This window comes from Chlorocebus sabaeus, chromosome 12 (genome assembly GCF_047675955.1).
Source record: "Chlorocebus sabaeus isolate Y175 chromosome 12, mChlSab1.0.hap1, whole genome shotgun sequence".
Taxonomy (NCBI): Eukaryota; Metazoa; Chordata; class Mammalia; order Primates; family Cercopithecidae; genus Chlorocebus; species Chlorocebus sabaeus.
The window spans coordinates 71275960-71302603 of NC_132915.1; the positions used below are offsets into that span (position 1 = coordinate 71275960).

General features: G+C 37.2%; 1 protein-coding gene and 2 pseudogenes across 1 annotated transcript; 1 reads left to right on the forward strand and 2 right to left on the reverse strand.

The window, feature by feature from the left end:
• The first annotated feature begins 248 nt into the window (after nt 1-248).
• On the forward strand, nt 249-8411 carry LOC103219865 (zinc finger and BTB domain-containing protein 10-like; annotated as a pseudogene).
• BAAT (bile acid-CoA:amino acid N-acyltransferase) lies at nt 7345-18635 on the reverse strand. Its single transcript, XM_037982917.2, has 3 exons — nt 17729-18635; nt 15358-15560; nt 7345-10182 (listed from the first exon to the last, which is right to left on the reverse strand). The coding sequence occupies exons 1-3, from the start codon at nt 18192-18194 to the stop codon at nt 9595-9597; spliced, it is 1257 nt and encodes a 418-aa protein (XP_037838845.1). The 5' UTR covers nt 18195-18635; the 3' UTR covers nt 7345-9594.
• Nucleotides 18636-24264: 5629 nt separating this feature from the next.
• Nucleotides 24265-25810, reverse strand: LOC103219117 (UAP56-interacting factor-like; annotated as a pseudogene).
• Between the last annotated feature and the right edge of the window lie 834 nt (nt 25811-26644).

The window sequence follows — 26644 nt, forward strand, 5'->3', positions numbered from 1 at the left end:
GTCTAAGATCAAGGAACTAGCAGATATGGTCTCTGGTAAGGGCTACTCTCTACTCCATAGATAGCATCTTGTTTCTGCATCCTCACATGGTGAAGGTGGCAAGGCACCTCCCTTCAACCTCTTTTTATTTTTATTTTTATATTTACTTTTTTTATTTGTTTGAACCTTTAATGAGAAAAAATATACACTATCGAGCTCAAGAACACGGTGTGTTTGGTGTGCCATTGGGCCAAGGGTTGGGGATACACATGGCAGAATTAGGAAACGGGATATACATCAACAAAAATACACACGATCATAAGAAGGAAAACTGGCACTTGGCACAATCAACTCTCAGTTTCCTCATCATTCAGCAGCATGTTGGGAATCCTGTGGCTGAGGCAGAACACACGTCCAGACTCTGGGCACTGCAGGGTGCCTCCAACACATCCAGCAGCACATGGTGCATCTTCCTCAGAAACTGTTCATCCTCCTCATATCCTTCAACCAGCCCTATAGGCACCCCAATCAGGTGCAAGGTATGTATCAGCTGCCTCCAGGAGCACTGGTCACTCCTAGGGTATCAAGCTATACTAGAAACATTTAGTGTTCAAAAACTTCACCTCACACTATTGTATGTAAGTGATCATATGTCAGTGTGCCAGATCTGTCTTAGCTAAAACTAGTAAATGACTTAACTTAGATGGTTTCTGAAACCCGTACATTTGGTATTGTTTGGCCCATAAGCTTTTAATTCTCTTAGCATGGAGGATGAAGGAAGCCATACATTGTTGCTTGAGAGTCTGCAGCTTTAGACCAGATTTATATTTGCACTGGAAGTATGGTAAGTGAGTGAAAAAAATGTTAGTGCACTTTGGATTTTTAATTTCCTTTTTAAAAATTATTCTGCTTGTACCAAGGCTGAAAACCTCAATTTATGTTAATGACAGTAGAGATTTTTTTTTATGTCTACATTCTTTCTAATAAACTGCTGGAAGACTTCTTGGCTGTCCTTTTAAGTGTCTGGCTTACTGTAATTTTATGTATTTACCATTGATTGTAATGTATTTTTTTTTGAGGAAGAATGTGGGATTCTTCCTCTGTTTGGAAAAAAAGAATTTTTTTTTTTTTTGCTGCAATGTCATAGGAAACCTTTTAAAAGTGGATCTGTAACAGAAAATTTTATATGCACTTTGCTGCAGTTGGAAAAGAAAGCATTGTGATTTTATTGAAATAAAACTGTGTTGTCCTCCTTTAAAAAAGATAATAATAATTCAAGAATTGAACAAAAACTTGAAAGAGGTGATGAAATTGTTCATCTCTACAACAGTATTCATGACTTGGACTGAACATGCAAATTAACATATAATGCAAATTGATCTACTTATTTGAACAACCTGAATTTATACTTATAAATCAAATGTGTATCAGTCAGTGTTCTCCATACAAGACAACATGAGTATGGCCGTTGTAAATCTAGCAAGGTGAACGAACGCCTTAATCATAATATATTGGATTCTTTTTATCCTTTGAATTACCAAATTTCATCAGAAGTTTCTGAAAACAATCTATTGTGAAGAGTCATTTGAAAGAGTTGAAAAAAATCAAAGATAATATAAGAATTTTCCTGACTTTTAGCTCTAATAGGAATATTGTGGCAGCTTAGTTCTAAATTACCCCGCTCTTCCTAAAAACCAGAGTTACAAAAAAAGGCACACTTTCGGTGAAACTAGAAGACAGATAAATCTAACAAATTGCAAATATTCACTCTGAGAAAGAGATAGCACTATGAGAAGAGGAAGTATCTGTGAGGAAATCAATCTCCAGGCGAGGCAGAAAGAGAACTGTCAGAAATAGAGAGTGGAACCCATAAGTGGCAGAACTCAGTAAGCCATTATGGTGGACACACTGATGCTGTACTGAAATCCTCCTTCAGAAATCAAGGATTTGTAATCCAGCTGTTGAAAGCACTGCTGGGAAACAGTGCTCAGCTGTCAGCCATCTTCAAGGATTACCTTGGCTGAATAAAGCCACCTAAGGCATGCCCCAACACAATGGCTATTATCAAAAAAAGAAAAAGAAAAAAGAAAAAAACAAGTGTTGATGAGAATGCAGAGAAATTGGAATCCTTGTGTATTGCTGTTGGAAATGTAAATGGTGGAGCCATTATGAAAAACAGTATGATGGTCCACCAAAAAGTCAAACATAGAATTACCATGTGATCCAATAATTCCACTTTGGGTATATATCCAAAAGTATTGAAAAGCAGGGCGTAAACACATCTTTATATACCAATGTTCATAGCAGTATTATTCAAAATAGTCAAAAGGTAGAAAAAACCCAAATGTCCATCAACAGATGAATGACTAAATAAAATGATGGGTATATACACATGCAATGGAATATCATTCAGCTGTCAAAAAGAAAAGAAAATTCCGACACATGCTACAAAATGGATAAACTTTGAAGACATTACATTAAGTGAAATAAGCCAGACACACACAAAAGGGCAAGTAAGGATTCTACTTATATGAGGAACCTAGAATAAATTCACAAAAACAGAAAATAAAAAGGTGTTTTCCAGGAACTAGGATAAGGGGAAACTGTTATTGTTTAATGAATATAAAGTTTTAGTTTGGAAAGATGAAGAAGTTCTGGAGATAGGCAGTTGTAATGATAGCATATCAATGTGAATGTACTTAATGCCACTGTACAGCATATATATTATACGACTAAAAATTTTATGTCTATTTTATGTTGTATCTATTTTATCGCAATAAAAAAGTCAGTATCTTTTACAAAGTTTTGTTCATATTTTTTAATTAAGCAAAAATTTATATGAATTCCTTTTTTTGCTTAAATTTTTTTATTTTTATTTTAGATTCAAGGGTAAGTGTGCAAGTTTGTTATACAGGTAAACTCGTGTGATAGGGATTTATTGTACAGATTATTTTGTCACCCATGTACTAAGCATAGTTCCCAATAGCTACTTTTTCTGTTCCTCTCCTTCCTCCCACCCTCCACTCTCAAATAGGCCACAGTGTCTGTTGTTCCCTGCTTTGTGTCCATGTGTTCTCATCATTTAGCTCCCACATATAAGGGAAAACATGCAGTATTTGGTTTTCTGTTCCTGTGTTAGTTTATTCCAACTCGATCCGTGTTCCTGCAAAGAACACAATCTTGTTCTATTTTTGTGGCTGCGTAGTATTCCATCGTGTATATGTTCCACATTTTCTTTATTCAGTCTACCATTGGTGGGTATTTAGGATGATTTCATGTCTTTGTTATTGTGAATAGTGCTGCAATGAGCATATGCATGCATGTATCTTTATGATAGAACAATTTCTGTTCTTTTGGTAATAGAATCCTAGTAATGGGATTGCTAGGTCAAGTGGTAGTTGTATTTTTAGCTCCTTGAGGAATTGCCACACTGCTTTCCACAATGGTTGAATTTTATACTCCCACCAACAGTGTATAAGCATTCCCTTTTCTCTGCAACCTCACCAGCATCTGTTATTTTTTGACTTTTTAATAGTAGCCATTCTGACTGGTATAAGATAGTATCTCATTGTGGTTCTGATTTGCATTTCTCTAATGATCAGTGATGTCAAACTTCTTTTTATATGCTTGTTGGCCATATGTATGTCTTCTTTTGAAAAGTGTCAGGTCATGTCCTTTTCTATTTTAACTCTGGCAAAATTAATATGCCAGATTAAGGATTTTTTTTAAAAGATTTTATTATGTAATTTAATTTTAAATCTTTTTTTTTTATTTTCCTGGTATGTGAAAGTCTAAAAAATATAAAGAACTGGTTTGGACTGGAAATATCCACTATAATATAGAAAAAATATATTATACTAGATATCAATAAAAATCCAGGTTGTCTTTTAAAAAATTACCAGGAATAATTACATATCCAGGATTGTACTACTAAACTTTCTAAAAAGAAGATAATTTTTATTGTAATTAAACTATTATATTTAAAAAGATTTTTTTAAAGATTCTGTTTATGAAAGAAGTACATTGGTATAATATCTAACCCAAAAATATCATGAAAAAGGAAACCACAAGTTAATCCCATTTATTAATGTTAATTAAGAATACATCATGACCAAATGAGTTGCCTTTCTCAAATGCAAAGATGACTAAATACTAAAAAATAATTTATTCCATTTAGCTATCCAGAGAAAAAACATAAAATTATTTCTGATGATGATAAAAAGACACTTGAAAAACAATTCAAAAATTCTTAGTTTAAAAATTTTTTCATAGACTATAAATCAAGTGATATACATGAGGCCAAACACCAACATCATACTATATAGGCAAAAACATTCCTCCTAAAGTCCAAAACAGGAAATAAGAAAATTACACCCATTATTACAACTATTATATAACTTTGGACTACAGGTGTTAGCCATTACATGATTATTACTCATATAGTCAAAGGAGATGTTCCTATTGAGTGGGTCTATGAAATATGACCACTTATATAACAGAGAGGAGGGAGGCTATTAGTCTCACTCAACCAAATGGAATGATTTTACTCTAAACAGAGGGAGTATCAGAAAGCAGATAGAAGGAAAAGAGTTTAGGCACACACAACCAAAGGGTCCTCAAGTTACTTCCACTACTCTAATTCTTCACTGGCTCCCCACCTACCTACAAAACGATTCAAAATATCTTTCTAGTCATCCAGCTTCACCTTAATTATCCACCAATCACCTTCCACTTCCATATGTTGCAATTTAGTTGCTCAGAAATATTTGGGCTGTGACTTGCCCCTTAGAGAAAACCCCTCAAAGTTGACCTTGGACAAAGTTATTTGGATTTCACTATGCCCAGGACCATAAAATTATGTCCTGCAAGCCAAATAACCTACAGCCTATTTTTGTACTGCTTGTGGGTTAAGAATGGTTTTTACATTTGTAAATACTTGGAGAAAAAATAAAAAGAAAATTACTATTTTGTGATGCAAAGACTATATGCAAATTTTAGTGTCCATAAATTAAGTTTAATTGAAACACAGACGGTCATTCATTACACACTATCCATAGGTATTGCTGTGCTATCATGGCAGAGCTGAGTAATGGTAACAGGGACCTTATGGCTTGCAATACTGAAAATATTTGCTATCTAATACTTTACAGAAAGAGTTTGCCAGCTCCTAATCTAGAGACACACAATCCCCTCATCATGGTTGTGTCCCTAAGATGCAATTCTATGAATTTCATATGGATCCTTTCTCACTGCTGAGAATGCCAAAATGTTGGACATTTTTAAGTGCAAAAATAAGTTTATTTAATTTTATTAGCTTTTGCTGAATTATTGATTGTAGACCCATTCTATGATCTTATATCCATATCAATTTCCATATTGCCTTAAACTAATAGATTCTTTTCCCAGATCTAGATTTCCAATAACAATTGCATTACTATTTTAAAATATGAGAGATCTAAGCATATTTAATTTGAGTTTTAGGACCTCAACAAACGTCAACCTCTGATTCATTTCATGTCTGTTTTATAAGCCAGGGCATTCTGTAGTTTATTGGTGGTAGCTTTTTTTCCCTTACGTGTTGCTATGATTGCAAACTGGAATATTTTAGGTCAGGTAGAACTCTAAGTTCATTTCTACAAATATAGGACTCTCAGTGTATGATACTGGGTTAAGTTGAAACGATTTTTCCCTTTTAAAGTTAAGGCAACCATTCTCAGTCCTCTTGCTCTTCTCTTGCTGTGACTTCCTTCTTACAGTAAAAGATCAAAGACATTCCTCTGTCAAGGGCAGCAGTGTAGGAGCTGGTGAAGGAGAGACTGTCCAGAACTTCTTGCTCATGCAGTCCAAGTCTCTAGTGCAGAAGCTGCAGTGCTCCTCGAAGACCTTGTAGCTCAAGCACATTCCCTTGCTGCAATATTCCAAGGATACTGGCCTTATATCTTGAGGTTGGTGCCAAATGACCCCCATGGATGATGGAAGTCTGAACCTTCCCCAAGTGGGGCATGATGAGCTTTCTTGGGGGACCCATAACAACAAGAAAACCCTTCTCCTGTGGTACCACATCTCTGTTGAGTACAAACTCCCTGGAGATAATGCCGAGGAGTCAGCAATACCATCAGAGGAGGGTACTATGACTTCACTAGTAGACCAAACGAGAAGTGATACTGCTGTCAACTTCTGTGACAACAAAATGAACTAAAAAAGAAAGGTATCCTTTGTGGTGTCAGTGCTCTAGTAAGCAGAAAATCTGTAAGGCTCCTAAGAACATCCTGGTGGCTGGCAGCCATTTCTTTAAGACTTTATATAGCGTTAAAAGCTAAGAAAGCCCTAACCAAAATAATACTACCCACTTAGATATTGCTGCAGTCAAAATTTTTCAGTCTTTGTGGACTTCTTGTATTCTGGTAACCTGGTGCTCACAAACCAGAATAATGATAGTGACCTATCTTCAAACAAGTGAAATTTCAAACTTGCTGAAATTTTATTAAAGATGCCTAAATTTATTAAAGATTAAATATAAGCATTAAATCAGAAGTTCCAGGGTCTGCAGTTGTGGACTATAATAATAGAAAACCAGGCTGGGCATAGTGGCTCATGCCTGTAATCCCAGCACTTTGGGAGGCCAATGTACATGGATCACTTGAGGCCAGGAGTTCAAGATCTGCCTGGCATACATGGCAAAACCCTGTCTCTACTGAAAATACAAAATTAGCCAAGGGGGGGTGGCTCATGCCTGTAATCCCAGCTACTCAGGAGGCATGTGAATTGCTTGAATCTGGGAAACAGAAGTTGCAGTGAGCCAGGATCCTGCCTCTACCCTCCAGCCTGGGTGACAGGCAAGACTGTCTAAAAAACAAACAAACAAACAAATAAACCTCAGTTAATAGAGATGGTCTGTCTTCATTATGGGATCAAAATTATGGGAAACATTAAATCTTACCAATTTGGCAAGTAACATAAAAATTGAAAATGATGGCTGTAATGTCAACAAGGGCCAAACAGAAAACTACCAAGTGAATGACAATGGTTGGGTCCAGAATGCATCTCCTGAAATGGCTGAAAACAAATCCAAAGGTCAAACGAGTGTTTGCTGGGAATAATATGGGCTCCCAGGGAATTCAAGAAACTGGGAAACACGGAGGAAAAACCAAACTACAAAGAGATTTATTTATAATACATCATCTAACAATGAAACAAATTTGGAAGATTACTCAATGATGCAGCCACCTATTGCCTTTTCAGGGGAAAATACGCTACTCATATTTGAGTAGAAATCTTGGAAGAACCAGATTTGGATGTTGCTCTACTTTCAGGGCCAGATGATGATAAGAATGTATTAGCTGAAGCTGGGTCTAATCAAGATGGAGGTGATATTAGAACTTCACATGGTTTTATAATAAGTGTGGTTTGACGCCTGGCACTTCAAGTGACTTCAAGTATGAGTTGATACCAGATACTTCAAATGATTTCAAGTATCAGTTGATACCAGGTCCTTCAAATGATTTCAAATATGGATTATTGCCAGAATCTTGGCCAAAACAAGAAACTTGGGAAAATGGTGAATCATTCGTGTTAGGTTGTTCTTGTGTTGCTATAGAGAAATACCTGAGAGTGGGTAATTTATAAAGAAAAGAGATTTAATTGGATCATGGTCCTGCAGGCTTTACAGAAGCATGATGCTTGCATCTGCTTGGCTTCTGGGGAGGCCTCAGGAAGTTTACAATCATGCCAGCAGGTGAACGGCGAGGAGGCATCTCACATGGTGAGAGAGGAGGCAAGAAAGAGTGTGAGGGCGGGGAGGAGGTGCCATACACTTTTAAATAGTCAGATCTCTTGAGAACTCACTCACTATCACACTCTCATGAGGACAGTATCAAGCCATGAGGGTTCACCCCCATGACCCAAACATCTCCTAGCAGGCCTCATCTCCAACACTGGGGATTACATTTCAGTATGAAATTTGAGCACAACAAATATCCAAACCATATCATCATCTCTAATCATGAATAAGTTAAAATGCCATCATTGTAGCTATGCAGCCAAATGCAACACTAAAAAGGCACTTGCTTATTCATACATGAGTATTTAGCTGTGATTTTTTTACACTTGAAGAAAACATGAAAGAAAACATTTCTTGGTGCATAAGAAGGATAAAAATGCAAATGTATGGTATGTAAGAAGATCATGTTAGCAGCCAGTGTTGGAGTAAGACATGGATCTTGACCCTATGGTTTTTGTGTGGGCTGTACAAATAAATCACAGCCAGGAAGGCAAGAAAGTATAGATGAGAGACAGGATACAGAATCCCTCATGATAAAGACTATGAGGAGAATGAAGCAGGAGATGATGAAAAGCGGGTTGATGATGGAGATCAGAATGACCCATCTCAGTGGGATGAATTAGCAGGTGTTTGTATGTCTCTAGATATTTAACTGGCACACTATATTCCTCAAGGATACTGCATTTGTACAAAATACAAATTGACAGTTTGGATTGTTGAACTTAAAGGCTTGCAAAATGTGGTACATGCTATTTGGTAGTTATGTTGCTATGAGAACTGTATGATCAAAGCCTTATAGCAAAAAAATGTTTTAATATTTGCAAAGGACTGTACAACAAACAATCATGTGGTTGAATTACATGGAGTCTTCATATATTTTGTTGGTTATCAAACTAAAGTATTTTTTACTTATTGGATGTACAGTAACTATTTGGGGCTTACGAAAATATAGTACCTGTCCTTATAGAGCTCACATTCATGTGCAACTCTAACATGACTGAAGAAATTCATTATGGAAGTACAGTGACAGTCGACCCAATCACTCAGTTCATCAAACTCCCCAGGTTAGTCTGTACTAGCAGAGTTGTGTTTCTATATTTATTTTTTACTTTATTAATTTTATTTTTAATACAGATTTTCAGTAAGGGGCATTTTCAACCTCATTGGTTCTGTTTTCTTGTCTTTTCCATTTTAATTTGCTTCATAACTTAAACCAAGTCTCTTCTAGTCTTAGTGATTATGTCTCAATTATGTGCCAGTGGGCATGTTTTTAAGAACTGAAGAAGTAATTTATTGCAATGAACTAACTGACTTCCTCCATTCCTTCTTTCCTTTTTGACATGAATTTTACTGCCCCACAAATGAAAAATGATGTTGCAAAGTTACTGTGGTGAAGTTGAAAAATATCACTAAAATGATTATAATTTAGTATTACCTTTCTCCTGCTGCTCTAATCCGATGAATTCTTACTATATAGTGTGTTCTGACATGGTATTTGGTTTTAGGTATCTGTTACTTTGGTGCTATTCTTGTTTGCCTTTTCTTATTTTTGCCAGTGTACTATACCTCAGTCCTATTTAGAAGACCTGATGGAAAGAAAAGTCATGTAAATAATAAGTAAAGTGATTTGTTTTATGATTTATCCACCATGTCCAGTTTGGTAGCTTGTTATGCAGTATAAGTGAAATATCAGGTTTTTACCCTATGCTCTTTTTAATCATTAAAATTAATACAAAATGTATATGGCAGTTGGGGGAGACATTCCGCCATGAAAATTGAGAGAAGGTCCTGGTAAAGAGATTTGCTTCTTTATTTTCTAGGAATATTTAGTCTTCTTAGAGTGGACTGGTCATATCTGGAATGAGGTGCTTCCTGAGAAATCTCTGGATCTCCTTCCAAGCATGTTCCTGTGCAGCTGCGTGTGGAATCACTTCTCCTCCCCAGTGTAACTTCAAATCGCGGGTCATTGAGGCACAGCACAGAGGAGAATAGGGAGGTTCTATCAGGTGGCCTGCCCCAGGGTAAGATAGCAGGGTCCAGTTGTTCTTCCCATGTCTCCTCAGCTGTCCTATGGCTTGTTCAGCATGTGCTTTGCTGTTGATAATCTTATCGCCTTCTCCTACAATGAAGAGGAAATGCCCCTGGGCCTCTTCAACAGGAAACAAATATTGACTGGCCCCAACTTCAGTTGTCTCATAAATGCGATAGAGCTCTAGTAACCCCAAGGCACTGGTGGATATTAATTGTGCAGAATAGGGAAAGGGCTGATAGATCTTACCACGATACACCTGTGGAATGCCAAAAGGAAAGTTAGTTCCATTAATAAGTACCGTGGCTGTGACTTGCTTTAGGTTAACAGCCATAGATAGTCCAATCTGTACTCCTTGACATACAGAGACTACCCCAACGCCTGGGCCAAAGACCTGAAAAAAAAATAGAAATGAGAAATTATTTTATCCTTCATTTAGGAAAACTCCACAATCTCAAACCACCAAAGAACTTCAATGGCTAATGAGAACAAAGCAAGTATTAATCCTACCCACATCCCTAGATATAGATTTCTGGAATATATAATATGTATTCAAAAGAAATACTCCAAAAATATGTCAAGCTTTACTGACTGTATATTATGGATTCAGCATTGTGTTAGGTTCTGAGTTTAAAATGCCCTAAAGAAATACAAATGTCATAAGAAATGGCAGGTGGCCATTGTGAATAATGTGGGTCAGGGTATAGATGATTGGTAAACTTTCTTGCACCAGTTTTGAGCTCCCTTCAGAGGAAAGGGCACCTTGTAGGAAGAGACTGAGAAAGAAAGTGAGATCATAGGATAGAGTTGAACAGAGGATTCTAGATTTGCTTTGGTTTTTCCAAAAGTTTTCTCATTGTAGAGAAAAATGTCATAAAGGAGGCTTGGCTCAGCTTCCTCCCTCATTGCCAGTCATCAAATAAGCATCCTTAAATCATCTACCCTAAGGCAAGCACTGGGAGTCACAGACAGAAAACTAACAATCTCTTGTCATTAAGGATCTCACTGCCAGATGAAGAGATAGGAGGAAAAAAGAAACACAACACGTGATTGGAGCATCATAAATTCTATGATATAAGACTGCATATAGGCTAGACTGCCAACCCAGATTAGCAGGGAATAAAGGCAGGATCAAAGAAAGGCTCTCAGAGGAAATGGGCTACAAAACAAAATGAGTCTTCATATCAAAAAATGAAAGCCAAGCCTGGGCAACATAGTGAGATCCCATCTCTACAAAACTAAAAAATTAGTTGGATATGGTGGTGTGTGCCTGTAGGCCCAGCTGCTCAGGAGGTTGAGGTAGAAGGATCACTTGAGCCCAGGAGTTCAAGGCTTTAGTCAGCCATGATTGTGCTAGTGTACCCCAGCCTGGGCAACAGAGTGAGACCCTGTCTCAAGAAATAAAAATAAAAATAAAAATAAAGTCAATAAGAAGAAATGGTATTCTGTGCTGAGTATAGCAGACACTGTTAGTTGCCTACACTGGAGCCATTCTCCACAATTTCAAAGCTAATATGACCTTGATTTTGTGTGGTGTAGCAATATATCCAGCCCCAATGGATAAATTCTGAGGGATCCTAATCTATTTCCCTTTCTCAGCCTTTCTTCTAAGGCCAACATATTCTACCTAAGGACTTTTTCCCCCGCCGTGCAAAATGACACAGAATCATGAAGAGAAAGCCTATGTTTATGATCATTCTTTTCAGACTAGTGTGCTGGCCTGTTGACTTAATTCCTGAAACTGCCAGAGTCATTCTGTGATCTTCAGAGTAAGGCTAGAAAATGGCAGAAATGTCAATCTAATCTCCTTGATCAAAAACTACACTGAGTTTCTAAGCCAAAGTTTGAACCATCTATCACCAAATCTGTTATGTAAGAGAATAAGATGCCTTATGTTGATGTTGTTTAAGCCACCATCAGCCACTTTTCTGGAAAATGTAGCCAAAACATTCCTAATGTATTCACCATGGGAGAAACACATGCGAAAACTGAGAGGCAATGAAGAGCAAGGCATTTAGAGGAACCACAAGTAGTTCTTCATTATTTTAATTTAGAATATAAGGTGGGAAATAACATAGTAAGTCTGGAACAGAAAACACCAACTTTATGGTGCATAGTTTTGAAAGATAGATAAAGCATCTTCAGTTTTTTTCCTAACTAAGGAGGAGAATTAGGACAAATTTTAAAGATGGGCATAAGATAAGACTAAATAAGTACACAGAAGTCAGATCATAGGAAGTTTTGTCTAACATGCTAGGAAGCCTGATCTTTATCCTATAATAAATAGGGAGACTCTTAAGCAAGTGAGTAAAATAGTTGTGTTCTAGGAAGGCCCATTTTACAACTGTGACTTGCATAAATGGAGGCAGAAAAGCCATAGCTTAATGCACTGATATAAGCAGGAAATTATAATGTCCTGAACTAAGGTAATACCAGTGAAAATGAAAAGGAAACCACGTGTTCAAGAGTTATTCTTGAGTATTGAGTGTATTGCTCCCAGTTACCAATTTGGTTGGGAATTCTAAGGAGGAGTTAAAGAAAACAGTTCTTTGTGCCACAAAATAAAGCTCCGATTCTCCTTGAGCACTGGCTCCTGGCAAGGACAGAGTCCCAGAGAGAAGCATCACTTTTCTAAAACCTTTGTTGACTTCCTGTATTTATTTTAATTGATCTTCTATATTTTACAGGCATTTTATAAACCAATGTTTGGGATATTTTCCCTACTACTTAGAAACACATGAATCAATATACAACTCATGATAAGCTGATGAAAATGTGAGAAATTCTTAGGGTAAGAGGGGGAAAAAAGTAAACAAATGGAATGAGTCATATATACTCTTTATTTCCTACCCTGTATATTTAAGATGGGTGGCTTGAATCAATTAAAAGTTCCTTTCAAGCTCTGAAATTCTGTATTTTTTAAATCTTTATTTTTATTTATTATTTATTTTTATTTTTTGAGACTGAGTCTCATTCTGTCGCCCAGGCTGGAGTGTAGTGGTGCAATCTCAGCTTACTGCAGCCTCCACCTCTTAGGTTCAAGCAATTCTCCTGCCTCAGCCTCCCAAGCTGGAACTACAGGCGCCCGCCACCACACCCGGCAAATTTTTGTATTTTTAGTAGAGATAGGGTTTCTCCATGTTGGCCGGGCTGATCTACTACTATGATATGGGATAGAGTTGGAGTTTATTAAACCTTGTTAATTGCCTGGTTAGGTGATCTGCCCACCTCAGCCTCCCAAAATACTGGGATTACAGGCATGAGCCACTGTGCCCGGCCTTTTATTTTTAATTGACAAATAATAATGATACATATCTATGAGGCACAATGTGATATTTCAGTGCATATATACGTGGTGGAATGAACAAATCAGGCTGATTAACATATCCATTACCTCACAGACTTACCATTTCTTTGTGGTAAGAACATTTAAAATCTAATCTTTTAGTAATTTGGAAATATACAATACATTATTATTAACTATAATCACCATGCTGTGCAATAGATCACCAGATCTTAGTCTTCTTGTCTAACAGAAACTTTGTACCCTTTGACCTACCTTTCTCCCCCAATCCTATAGCTTAATATAAAAGATAGAGAGTGACAGTTATGGTAAGGAAAGATGGGAACTCAGAATGGATTTGGCCATGGAAGATAAACTAAAAGCAAGTGTAACATGAATGAACAAAAAAGCATGACTCAAATCTGTGCAGGCTTTTTAATATGTTTCTGGCCCTTGTCAAAACAGTAACTCTTGTTACAACTTCTACCACAAAATTTGGGATCAGGAAATTTTGAGTTCTTAGAAGTTACTTAAAATCAATACATAGAGAAATATGACCTGCAAGAAAGATCTCTGTTCTATCATCCTGCAGAAGAAACAATGTGAAGTAGGTTTAATGGAATTTCTCAGAGTCTGGGGGAAAAAAATCTGGTTTCCAGGCCTGGATTAATCATTAACTAGCTATCTATGTGACATTGGCAACGACAGTGATGAAAAAGTCATGTAGCGAATATAAGGGGAACGAGGCAAAGACAGTAAAAAAAGAGAATCACATAACCTCTCCACTTCTCATCTAAGCCAAGAAGGCGGCTCACAATGATAATATTGACTGACAGTTTAAGGGCAGTTCCATTATATGCATCAAAAATAGCCATTTAAAATGTTCAATACATCAGTAGATTGTCAGTAATTGTTGCTTATCTTATTTCTGCAAACCTGATTATATTTTGGTGATCCTTATATAAAAAGCTATGTAGTATGGAGATTTAATTTTACTTCAGTTCTTATTAAGAAAAATTAGAGGCCAAGGCAGGTGGATCACTTGAGGTCAGGAGTTTGAGACCAGCCTTCCCAAAATGGCAAAACCCTGTTTCTACTAAAAATACGAAAAGTAGCCAGGTGTGGTGGTGCACACTTATAGTCCCAGCTACTCAGGAGGCTAAGGTAGGAAAATCGCTTGAACCTGGGAGGTGGAGGTTGCAGTGAGCTGAGATTGTGCCACTGCCTCTAGCCTAGGCGATAGAGCAAGACTCTGTCAAAAAAAAAAAAAAAGAAAAAAAAAAAAGGAAAGGAAAGAAAAAATATTGGACAATTAACAAGGTTTAATAAACTACAACTGTATCCCATATCATAGTAGCAAAGCACATGTTTTAAAATTTTAAAAGGCATATGGATTGGAAACTACTATAGTGTTATGTATAAGGGCTCACAAGTAACTAAAAATTCAGACTCATTCCTCAAAGAAATACAGATTATCTGTCCAGTTAAGTATAGTGATGAGAAAAATGATAGCTAGTTAATAATTAGAGCTATAAGATAAGGCTGAAGAAGTATGCAGAAGTCAGATCATAGAAAGTTTTGTCTAACATTTGTTCATCTTTGAGCGCTTAGTATTGCCAGGTTCTATGATAAATATTTTGCATGCATTTTTCTTTTCTTTTTTTTTTTTTTTTTTTGAGACAGAGTCTCGCTTTGTCACCCAGGCTGGAGTGCGGTGGCAGGAACATGGCTCACTGCAGCCTCAACATCCCGAGCTCAAGCGATCTTTCCTCCTCAGCCCCTGCTGAGTAGCTGGGACTACAGGTGCCCACTACCACACCCAGCTATTTTTTTAGTATTTATAGAGAAAGAGTTTGGCTATGTTGCCCAGGCTGGTCTTGAACTGTTGGCCTCTATTAATCCTCCCATCTTGGTCTCCCAGAGTGCTAGAATTACAGGCTTGAGCCATCACACCCGGCCAGTTCCTTTTTAAAAAATAACCATAATATCCTATGACTTCTCTTAACTTCCAAGTACGATTCTCAGTGAACTTGAAATTCTATTCATGCTCATGTTATTTATAATTCACATGATTTATTTCTCATCCAGTGTCTTTTGCTCAGAAAGACAAAATGCATAGGAAGTTAGCCTGTGCCCATCATAGTATCAAAAGGCACTGGCTTCTGGCCAAGTGTCAGATTATGCCACTGCACTCCAGCCTGGGTGACAAAGCAAGACCCTGTCTCTTAACAAAAACAAAAACAAAAAACCCCAGGGATTCAAACCTACTGAAAAGGCAAAAATTACCTTCGGATGTCTCAGGAGAAAGTTGGCAGCCTCCTCAAAATATTCCAAATCTGTTACTTCTGGTTTGGCGGGCAGGTCTTCATAGTTAAAGTAAGCCAAGGCCAAGGAGGCAAAGCCACGACTGGCTAGGAGGCTGGCCCGAAATTCAAGCAGCCCACCCAAACCACCAAACAAATCAATCACCCCTGGGAAGCGACCCTCTCCTGAAAAATAACAAAACAGAATTGTACATGAAGAGAAGGTGTGGAAAAGATAAGAAAAACTTGAAAATACAAAGCAGAAATGCAAATGATAAGATAATAAAAGAAAAGATAAAATAAAGATAATAAAAGCATGAGAAGACAAAGCAGAAATGCAAAATTACATTCAAATATAATTTTGAAATTAACATTTAAATTTTCAGATACAATTCCAACACTTTTAGCCTTCTCCCTGGGGCAGAATTAAGGCCCATTGACTATACAATGGAATACAATATCTAGATGTTTGACTAGGAACTACATTCACTGACATATTTACTATCTTCAGCCCAGGAAATGGGAATTCATGGTAGTTTCTATACTCTTGTTGTAAAGAAAGGCATAGAAATTAGGCTGGGGCTTCTTAACCTATAAAGAAGTATACAGATAAGTTTTAGGAAATCCATGGAGATCCTGAAATTACAATATATGCAAAATATGGTGTGTGTGTATATATATATATATACACTTACAGATGAATTTTACTTATGAGAGGTTCCACAGATTTAATTTGGTTGTCAAAGAAATACATGGTTCAAAAAAATTTTTTGCCATGATTGTATTAGCTAAAATCCTGACTTAACACTGCTCTGCTACATTCATTTGACTATACAGTGATGAAATCTTACACCTAAGCATATGTCAATGATGAGCCCTTTTATTCAATAACACCATGTTTATTTTCTGCAGGCTGACACATGGTAAAAAGTAGGGACGGTCAGAGTATCATCCTACGCTCACTCCATATAGGCAGCTTTTTTCCAAAATAAAGCAGAGCCCACACACTGAAAGAAACTTACGATGCACTTATTGGGGATATTCTGTTCTTTTATAAGTGATTTTAACTAAGACAGACTGATCCCATGCATGTTTGAAAGGAGTGGCTTGATTTAAAGGAGTATTGGGAATTTTTTTTAACTTACTATAATTAATTACAATGAATAAAGAAGAAATAAAGTGATGTTGAATATATCTTAGTTTTAAATTATTATTTGCATAAATGAATAAGGATGTTTTTACCATCTGATTGACAAGAATGGGGGAACACTTAAAAGTACTGAGTCTTTTATCTTGGAAGAATGTTACAGTCAAGAAATATTTGTGATCCGACTCAACCTCCTTATCACCTCACACAACTCAGCTCTCTTTTGTTTCCCCTGTAGAAAACACACGTGAAACAGGAGACCCAGCACATGCAGTGTTCAAGAGGATTCCCAAAGAGCACACCCTAAACCAGCACATCATCCCAAGATGGAAGGCCTGTACCAATAAACAGATTTTTAACTGGGGTGGGATAATAGAGGTACAGCAATTTGTGCCATTTAATTCTTGATCCCTATCCATAATAAAGTGGTCTACATGCTATTTACTGGGTATTTTAAAAATTCAAATTTATCTGAGCAAGTGCATGGGTTATGGTGAATTTGGAAAGGAAAGCTTTTATTGCTTCTTTTCTTCTGAGAAATTAACTTTGCTTTATCTGGCCCCACAATAAACTCTGAGAAATGTACCAAAAGATGTTTAAACCACTTATTTATCAGTATTTGGAGATTTCTGTGGGAAACTATGAGTGTTCTGATAAGTTTTATAGCCATTAGGAAGCATGCTATATTATTAGATTCATGGAATAGTCTATAAATGTGTAATATTTATGAAGCTAGAGGGTACAACATTTCTTGCATCCTCTATATTTGCTGCAATCTTTCAGTCCATCTTATCTCCAGCTTATTGTGGCAACAAGGTAATAACCAATGCCTAAACTGAAACTCAACCTGACAGAGCCTGCACAAGGATCTGGGATATGGTTTCCATCACATCAAGATGAGGGTCTTCATATAGCCAGACTTCAATCCAGAAAAATTTAGCAAATCCAAAGCTGTGTAAAGTCCATAATGTAGGGACTCCATAAACTATATGTAGTCACATTCTTAGACAAGCTTCAGAATTGTTGAGAAGAAACTTGAGCTGGAGTGGAATATTACCACATTCTTGTTCTGACCCAAGGTTAACATTGATTGTAAGGCAGGAAGCAGTGCTCTAGGTATTATCCATATTCAAGTTAAATTTCTAGAGAGATAATGCATTTAAAGTGGAAAAACAAGAATAACAATAACCAGAGTAATTCTACTCACCTGGAGGGAGAAAGAGAGCTCCTCGAAGGCGGCCTTCTCGAACCTGAATTCGTGTGACACCAGGTGCCACATACCACCTCTCCAAAGTCAGGCTGGCCTTTGGAGCACTGGCAGCTTTATTGTTCACTATTAACTCTAAGTCATAAAGTTTTAATTGGACCTGGAAAGGCTTATTCATCACATCTTTTTTCAACAGTCTTGTTAATAGCTTTTCAGGTTTCAGAGACCAGAAGAGACCCATGGGGTGGACTCCCATATAATCCCCTCCAAGTGAAGAAGCATGCTTCAGGTCCACCTCACCAAATTCATTGGCCCTATAGTGGGCTTGAGAATAAAACATGTTTCCACTTTCATCTTCCAGTGATGCCTGAAAACTCACCATCTGAAAGGGAGTCAGGCCTGTAGCTTGGATGTGCACTGGCTCATCAACAAGTGCACTCACAGGGGTAGCTGTCAACTGGATCATTTTTTTAGTGTGGCACCTGGAATGATTCTTCAGGAATATCTTCAGCAAAACCTCAAAAAAGAAAGAGAAGCAGTAAAATAAAGTAGAGATAAGGGTTGATGAAAGGTGAATTGAATCAGCATTCAGACCACTTAGGAGTCAGTTCTAACCCTCTAGTTCTTTAGAAATTTCCTGATACAATCTTCTAGTACAAGACACCTGAGAGCTTTCAATGAATTTCTAGAAGACAGTAAGCAAGCTGACAAATTTTGTAACAATAATGAACCAGTGTTAAAGAAGCAGCAGCCAAAATATGCATGAATGGTATCAATACATCTAGGAAGATAACACAACCTGTCATACAGAACCTTTAAAAAAAATCAAGTACAACAGAGGATAAAACTGAGATTTGGATTTGAAAACATGGTTATTTATTGAACGTCTATATATATGAGACATTTGACTTCACGCTAATCCCTTCCCCAAGTCCTGGAAACAGAATGCTTTGCATCCAAGAGTTTACCTGCAACAGAACATAAAAAAATAGAGGGATCATGGAAGAGGAATACTATACAGCCATGAAAAAATGAAACCATGTCCTTTGCAGCAACATGGATGCAGCTAAAGGCCATTTCCTAAGTGAACTAATGCAGAAACAGATAACCAAATACCTCATGTTCTGACTTACAAGTAGGAGCTAAACATTGGGTACACATGGACAATGGGAACAGTGGACACTGGGGACTGCAAGAGGACGGAGAGAGGGATGGGGGCAAGGGCTGAAAAACTACCTATTGGGTACTTTACTTAATACCAGGGTGACAGGTTCAGTCATACCCCAAACATCAGCATCATCACACGATATACCTATGTAACAATCCTGCACATATACCCCCTGATTCTAAAATAAAAGTTAAAAAAAAAAAACAAAAACCAGAAGGATCTTCTCAAAAGAATGAGAATAAAATCTTTGGACAGAACAAAAGGGGTGGTGTGTGTATTGCTCCCTAGAGAAAAAACATCCATAGCTTTGTACTTAGGATTTACCCAAAGGAAAGCAAAACTAGAAGCTGACAAGCCCTTCAGGTACATAAAAGTCTTGCTGAGCTTTTTGTAACCTTTTAAAAATTAAGAAAAGCCCATATCCTTTTGATTAGTGTGAAGAAAGCCACAAGAGTTACCACGGTTCTCACTCTAGCAAACAAAACTATCTGCATAAGCGACAAAATTAGTTTTGGGTTTGTTGGGTGATTTTTTTTTTTTTTTTGGTCTTTATTTTTGTTTTGTTTGTAACTCATTAGATTACTGAGAATGCAAAGAATCTACATGAATTGAACTCCAGCAAGTGACAAGCTGCTCCATAGGAAACAGGAAATTTTCTCTCCTACATGCTGATATTCAATTATGATAAAGCAGCAAAAAATAAACCCAACAGAAAAAAAATAAGGAGAAATCAACAGAAAATATAATGTACTTTTAACGGATATGTTGGATTGGTTTGATAAACTAGAATTCCAAGAAACTGTAGCTACAGAGTAAGTCTTTCTCTATCTGCCAACTTTCTGTAGCGCTTCACCATGTGCTCAGACCGAGATCAGGGGTGCAAGCTGAGAGAAATCTAAGGCATTGCAGGCCTTCATGTAAAATAAGGCGGCTGCCTTTCAATGAATGGGGTTAGAGGAGCAGAGTAGAGAGAGATTTCCCCAGACCCAGAGATCCAGGAGCAGGATTGCAAAGCAAAGCAAGCTCCCTAGTGACCCTTATTACAGAAAGATTGTGAATCAGAATCTTTCACAGTTTGAAAAGCTAGCAACACGGCCATAATACACAAAAATCTCTCCAGATATTCAGCAATGCTGAGTCCCAAGACCATTCTGATGAGAAAGGCATAATCCCATACACTCAAAAATATCTGAAGCCAGTTTTGCACTGAATCAAATAAACCTGCAATAAAGCCAAAACCCAGCTCAACTGCACATCAGAATGATTCAGCCCCTAATTCTAACATTCTGACAGAGTAAATGTCAGAGTAAATTACCTCTTTGCTGGAGGTAAACATTATTTATTTCAATCATTACTTTTATACATAATATTCAGGATACTTTTTTTTTTTTTTTTTTTTTTTTTGAGACGGAGTCTGGCTCTGTGACCTAGACTGGAGTGCAGTGGCGCAATCTCGGCTCACTGCAAGCTCCGCCTCCGGGGTTCACGCCATTTTCCTGCCTCAGCCTCCCAAGTAGCTGGGACTATAGGTGCCCGCCACCATGCCCGGCTAACTTTTTGTATTTTTAGTAGAGACAGGGTTTCACTCTGTTAGCCAGGATGGTCTCGATTTCCTGACATCATGATCCACTCACCTCGGCCTCCCAAAGTGCTGGGATTACAGGCGTGAGCCACCGCGTCCGGCCGATACATTTTTATTCCCACATAATATTTATACCTATTTATGAGGCACATGTGATATTTTGTTACATGCATAGAATGTGTAATGATCAAGTCAGGGTCTTTAGGGAATTTATTACCTTGAGTATTTATCATTTCTATGTGTTGGGAACATTTAAAGTTCTCCTTTCTACCTGTTTTATTTTATTTTATTTTATTTTATTTTATTTTATTTTATTTTATTTTATTTATTTTTTTTTTTTTTTTTGAGACGGAGTCTCGCTCTGTCGCCCGGGCTGGGGTACAGTGGCCGGATCTCAGCTCACTGCAAGCTCCGCCTCCCGGGTTCACGCCATTCTCCTGCCTCAGCCTCCCGAGTAGCTGGGACTACAGGCGCCCGCCACCTCGCCCGGCTAGTTTTTTTTTTTTTTTTTTTTTGTATTTTTTAGTAGAGACGGGGTTTCACCGTGTTCGCCAGGATGGTCTCGATCTCCTGACCTCGTGATCCGCCCGTCTCGGCCTCCCAAAGTGCTGGGATTACAGGCTTGAGCCACCGCGCCCGGCCTCTACCTGTTTTAAAATATACAATACATTGTGTTAAGTGTAGTCATTCTGCTCTGCCTAGCAAACATTTACCCTCAACTAGACCCCAGTGTCTATTGCTCCCTTCTTTGTGTCCATGAGTTTTCATTATTCAACTTCCACTTGTAAGTGAAAACATGTGGTATTTGGTTTTCTGTTCTTGTGTTAGTTTGCTAAGTATTATAGCCCCCAGCTTCATCCATGTTCCCACAAAAGACATGATCTCATTCTTTTTTATGGCTGTGTAGTATTCAGTGGTATATATGTACTACATTTTCTTTATCTGGCTGTCATTAATGGTCATTAGGTAGATTCTATGTCTTTGAAATTGTGAAAAGCTATTGTGAATAGTGCTGCAATGAACATTCACATGCATGTGTCTCTATGGTAGAATGATTTATTTACATTCCTTCCGATAGATACCCAGTAATGGGATTGCTGGGTCGAATGATAGTTCTGCTTTAGCTCTTGAGGAGTCATTATAATGCTTTCCACAATGGTTGAACTAATTTACAATCCCATCAACAGTGTATAAGTATTTCCTTTTGCCCACCACATTGCCAGCATCTATTATTTTTTGACTTTTAATGATAGCCATTCTGACTGGTATGAGATGGTATTTCATTGTGGAAACCAGTAACATTTTATTTGTTAAAAGTTAACAACTTCAGAATAGATCTAAATGCAACTTTTCAAAAAAATAGGAAGAAGCACAGTGTAAAGCATCTCCTCATTAAATGCAAACTTTCATTTTGTGATGCACTGCAACAAAGTTTTGCATATACCTTGATGCAAAGAAAATTTTAAGTTGCATCCTGTTTAAAAAAACACAAACAAAACTTTTACGAACTGAACAAGGATGACTACAACCATGAAAACAATTTCAGAGAAAGAAAATTTTCCTCCAAGAAAGCATATTGCTTTGTTTATACACAACATGTACACAAGAGTCTTAATTGTACCAAAGGCAATATTTTTATACTTAAATTACAGATCCATGAAGGGAAATAGTTTAATATACCAAAGATAATTTGTTATTTGATGCCCTTAATTTCAATATTTGGGGATATTTTTAAGGTTTTCTCAAATAATGGCATTAATAGTAGCTCTGTACAATTATATTTAAGGGAATAGGAAAATGAAAACACCCTTATATCATATTTCACAAACTATTCTAAAGACAGCAAATTCTTGCTCAGCTGCTTTTCCTTGCTGTAAAATAAGCTACCAGTAATTCTAAACCAATCTAGAATGCATTGTTTCTGGACTAAATATAAGCAAGCATACTTACAAAAATGCTTTGCGATGAGTACTTGGCCTATTTGTCCCCGCAGCCATAAAAAATAATGTGATCATGTCTTTTGCAGGAACAGGGATGAGTATCAAATAGCTAAGGAAAGACTAGAATTTATTTTTAAATTCTGTGACTGACTTCCAAAAATCCCTTATCACTAGAAGTACTGGCAAAATATCAGATATTAAGGATCAGACTTAATTCTTTGATATAAGCATGAAATTGTTACTACTGATAGCTTTCCAGGGCTAGCATAAACCATTAAGTATCCCAAGAAGCATAAGCGACAACAATGAAGTCTAGTATACAATGCAAGGCAGGCTGAATGATAACGATGTTTTATTTTACAGGAAAAGTCAACATTAATAATATACTCTAGAGAAACTATCACCTACTTGGATGTTTTTAACATTATAGCAACTAAAATGTCAAGCTTCAAAATGACCAAACTTGTAACTTATAGCTGGAACATGTTGCTGAATTTGTCATTATAGTATAACTTATAGTGTACAACATCTGAGGACTCAGCAGTATCTTGGCAAACAGACTTACTCCTCCCGCCCATCAGAGGTCTGGAGGGGTAGGGGTGGAGCCCTTTTCTCCCCATCATTACTGAACTTTATACCATACAAGAAATCAGTGAAAGGTAAACAACAAGGTACAGTGTAATTCTATTATATATTTTGCATCTGTTATTTGTGACATATACAAGTATATTTTTGGTTTTGGAGCTATAAATTAATTTAGCAAGCTTCAAAGTTCATAAATTTTAACTTTTCAAATGAGAAGTAACTTTTCAAATAAAGTTTAGGACTTCATGGCTATTAATTTTACTATCCAAATGTCCAAGGGACTCAATTCATTTAATAATTATAATTCTTCTAAATACCGTTTGAAGAATTATTTGTGGACACTAGACTCCAGTACACTAAATCCAAACAGTACACGTATGACCTAAGTTTTGAAGTTTTTCATCTCAGTTACTCATCTTTCAACTTGCTACTTCCTCTCATGCTTTCATTTACTAAATACAAACTGTCAGATTTTTAAACTGAATCCTCTCCTCCAAGGCCCTATCAGATAACTTTGTAAATATGCATTTTCAGCCTTCAAGCACCAACATTTTAATCTGAGACTAATCCCTAGAGCCACATTTCTTGTTATAAGTTCAACACTAAAAATTCATAATTCTGGGGCATTAGCCTAAAATGTACCTTAAAAATGAACCAAGTTTCATATATTTCCATAAATCTTAAAACGCCAAACTAGAATTCTATTATTTAAAAAAATATCTCTAATGAAGACAAGGCAACTGTATTTATTACATCCACACTATTAAAGGATAAGTGACAGCAACAAAGGGACCTACTCATATCTCAGAAGACCAAGATTTGTCATGATAAAGTCTAAAAAAATTGGCAAAGGCAATGAGATCCTAAATACCACTATCATAAAAATAATCAATTTCTATCTTTCTGTCTTCCTTCTGCTACAAGAGGAACCAAAGAAGTCAAATAGATAATTGTTCTGTCTGAGCCAACAATGAAATATTTAAGAACAGGTATATTCCCTGTTATTCTCTCAGGGCATTATATTATACCTGTTTTATTTAAAAAATAAAAATAAAATCTTCAAAAGTAAAAATGAGTTAGCCTTGTGAATATTTTGAAGCAAAGTTTCTTGAATTTCTATGATGAACTCTTCGAACAATTCAATTTTTCAGAGTCATCACACAAAAGTCCCTTTGATATGGGATCGATCCCGTGATTACTGATATGGTTTGGCTGTGTCCCCAACCAAGTCTCAACCTTGAATTGTAATAATCCCCACATGTTAAGGGCAGGGCCAGGTGGAAATAATTGAATCATGGGCGTGGTTCCCCCCATGCTGTTCTCATGGTAGTGAATAAGTCTCACAAGATCTGATGGTTTTATAAATGGGAGTTCCCCTGCACAAGCTCTCCACCATGTAAGCCACCACGTAAGACATGCTTTTGCTTCTCTTTTGTCTTCTGCCATGATTTTGAGGCCTCTCCAGTCATGTGAAACTTTGAGTCCATTAAACCTCTTTCCTTTATAAATTACCTACTCTCAGGTATGTCTTTATTAGCACTGTGAGAACAGACTAATACAGTTACACAGCTTCCTTCTTTGTTGTCAGAGCGGCTCTTTTTTTCCTTCAGGATCCTAAACTTCTCATTCAAAGTCATCTCTGTCTTTTTTCCAGCACTGTTTATGTCAGTTGTAGGGGACCACTTTAGGAACTTACTTTATTTCACATTGCTTCCATTTTGTTAAAAATGAAGATACAGCAGTATGAATCCTGATTTCTGTGTTACTGGGCATTGCACTGCTCCAGGATTGTCCATAGACAGAGTCAAAATTCCTCTGTTGGTGGTGAAAGTGAGACAGCCAGGTGAGAAGGAGTCCGTGGAAAAACTCCAACCGCCTACACACTGGGAGTAATGCACACTGGGGTGCCACAGAAGTTTCTACTATTTGCAGTAGGGAGGAACCTGGCCCCTCCTCTTCCTGGGTGGAGCCTTGGATTCGAATGAAGAGGCATGGAGCGCACTAGCGGCGATTCTGGCTTTGCGGAAGGTCATTGTTCCCCCTTTTCTCCTTTTTGCCCAATAAGTTCCATTTTTCTCACTCCGCAAATTGTCTGTGAGCCTAAATTTTTGTGGCCATGGGACAAGGACCACATCTTTAGCTGAACTAAAAAGAAGTCCTACAACAAAAGTCTGCCATTGATGAGTTCTCTTTCCTACTACATTATCCAGCAATTGCTCTTGTGTTCAACTGGGTCTGAACCTTTAGGTGTCTTCTGAAAAGAAAATTTGCCTAACGCTTGTGTTTGTGATGGTTTAATTTATTTCCACTCTTGGTAAAATTGTCTGGAATGTTATTTTTTTCTGTTTAGCTGGTTACATCTCTTGAGAACTGCAACTGGTTTTTCTGCACTTCTTATTAGTCTCAGAAGGTTTCCCTTCCTTTTTAACACTAGAAAATAGCGTTCTATATTCCTGTCACTTAGAGATGGATGATACATAGGACTAATTTCTTTGTGAATTCCAGTTGCTTTCCTAGATGCAAGGCCAGTGATAACTCCATAAAGCTATCTCTTTCCAGGCATTGCTCTTCCTCTGTGGCTCAGACTAGTCTTACCAAAGCCAGAATTCTATTGGATTCTCCATCATATGCTCATCCTGAATTGCCAGGCTCCAGTTAGAAGTCTGCTTCTTTCCTTCCTTTCAATTTAGTTTGATTATATTATCCAAAGACATGTCAATTTTGCTGAGATTTTCATTGTTACAGGCTTTCAGTGGCAGCAACGAGGTCACTGTGCCTCCTACCAACCAGGTACCAAAATGGTTCATGGCTGGCAACACCTCACTAGAACAGTCAGCAGAGAAGGCTGAAGTTGGAGGCCTGCCACCTCCCACTCATGCACACAGACTTAGCAGCACCTAGGGAGCGTGTAGGCATGCTGGCCTAGTTTAGTGGTATTTTAAAGATTGTTTCAAAATGAATGGAAAAAACGATGTAGATAAAACTAAATAGATCTAAAAGTTGGAGAAAAAAATTGAAAACAATTTTGTAAGAGGACATTAATGGGCATTAGGTAGATTCCATGTCTTTGAAATTGTGAAACGTTATTGTGAATAGTGCTGCAATGAACATTCATATGCATGTGTCTTTATGGTAGAATGATTTATTTATATTCCTTCGGATACATAAAAGGTTTATGGAATTCTTGTGTGGTCAAAAGCTGAGTGAGAGTCAATGAAATCATTCATAAGGTTTCATTAAAATTAGCTTTAGTATTGATAACACTCTAATACAAAGTAAAATTTAGTTTTGTCTTTTGAACAAGATTTTCGGATAGTATTAATGAGAGATAATAAAATTTGTGTTTACCTTTTGAGTCTTAATACAACACTATCAAATGTTGGGTGGACCAAAGGGAGCCCCTACTGGTTCCCCAACATTAAAGAGCACCAAACCAGTTTCCTGTATTTACACCAGATTGGGGAAGTTTCAAAAATCAAAAGGCAAAAATTACAATAAGAAAGCTGATTAATAATGTCCTGGGGCAATGTGGAGACAGGCTAATCAGATAAAGATTGACAAAAAGGCCCACATCCCTTGGCTCAACCCCTTGCTGGGAACCCAAAGCTTTTTTCACAAGAGAGGGTAAAATGGTCTGGGGG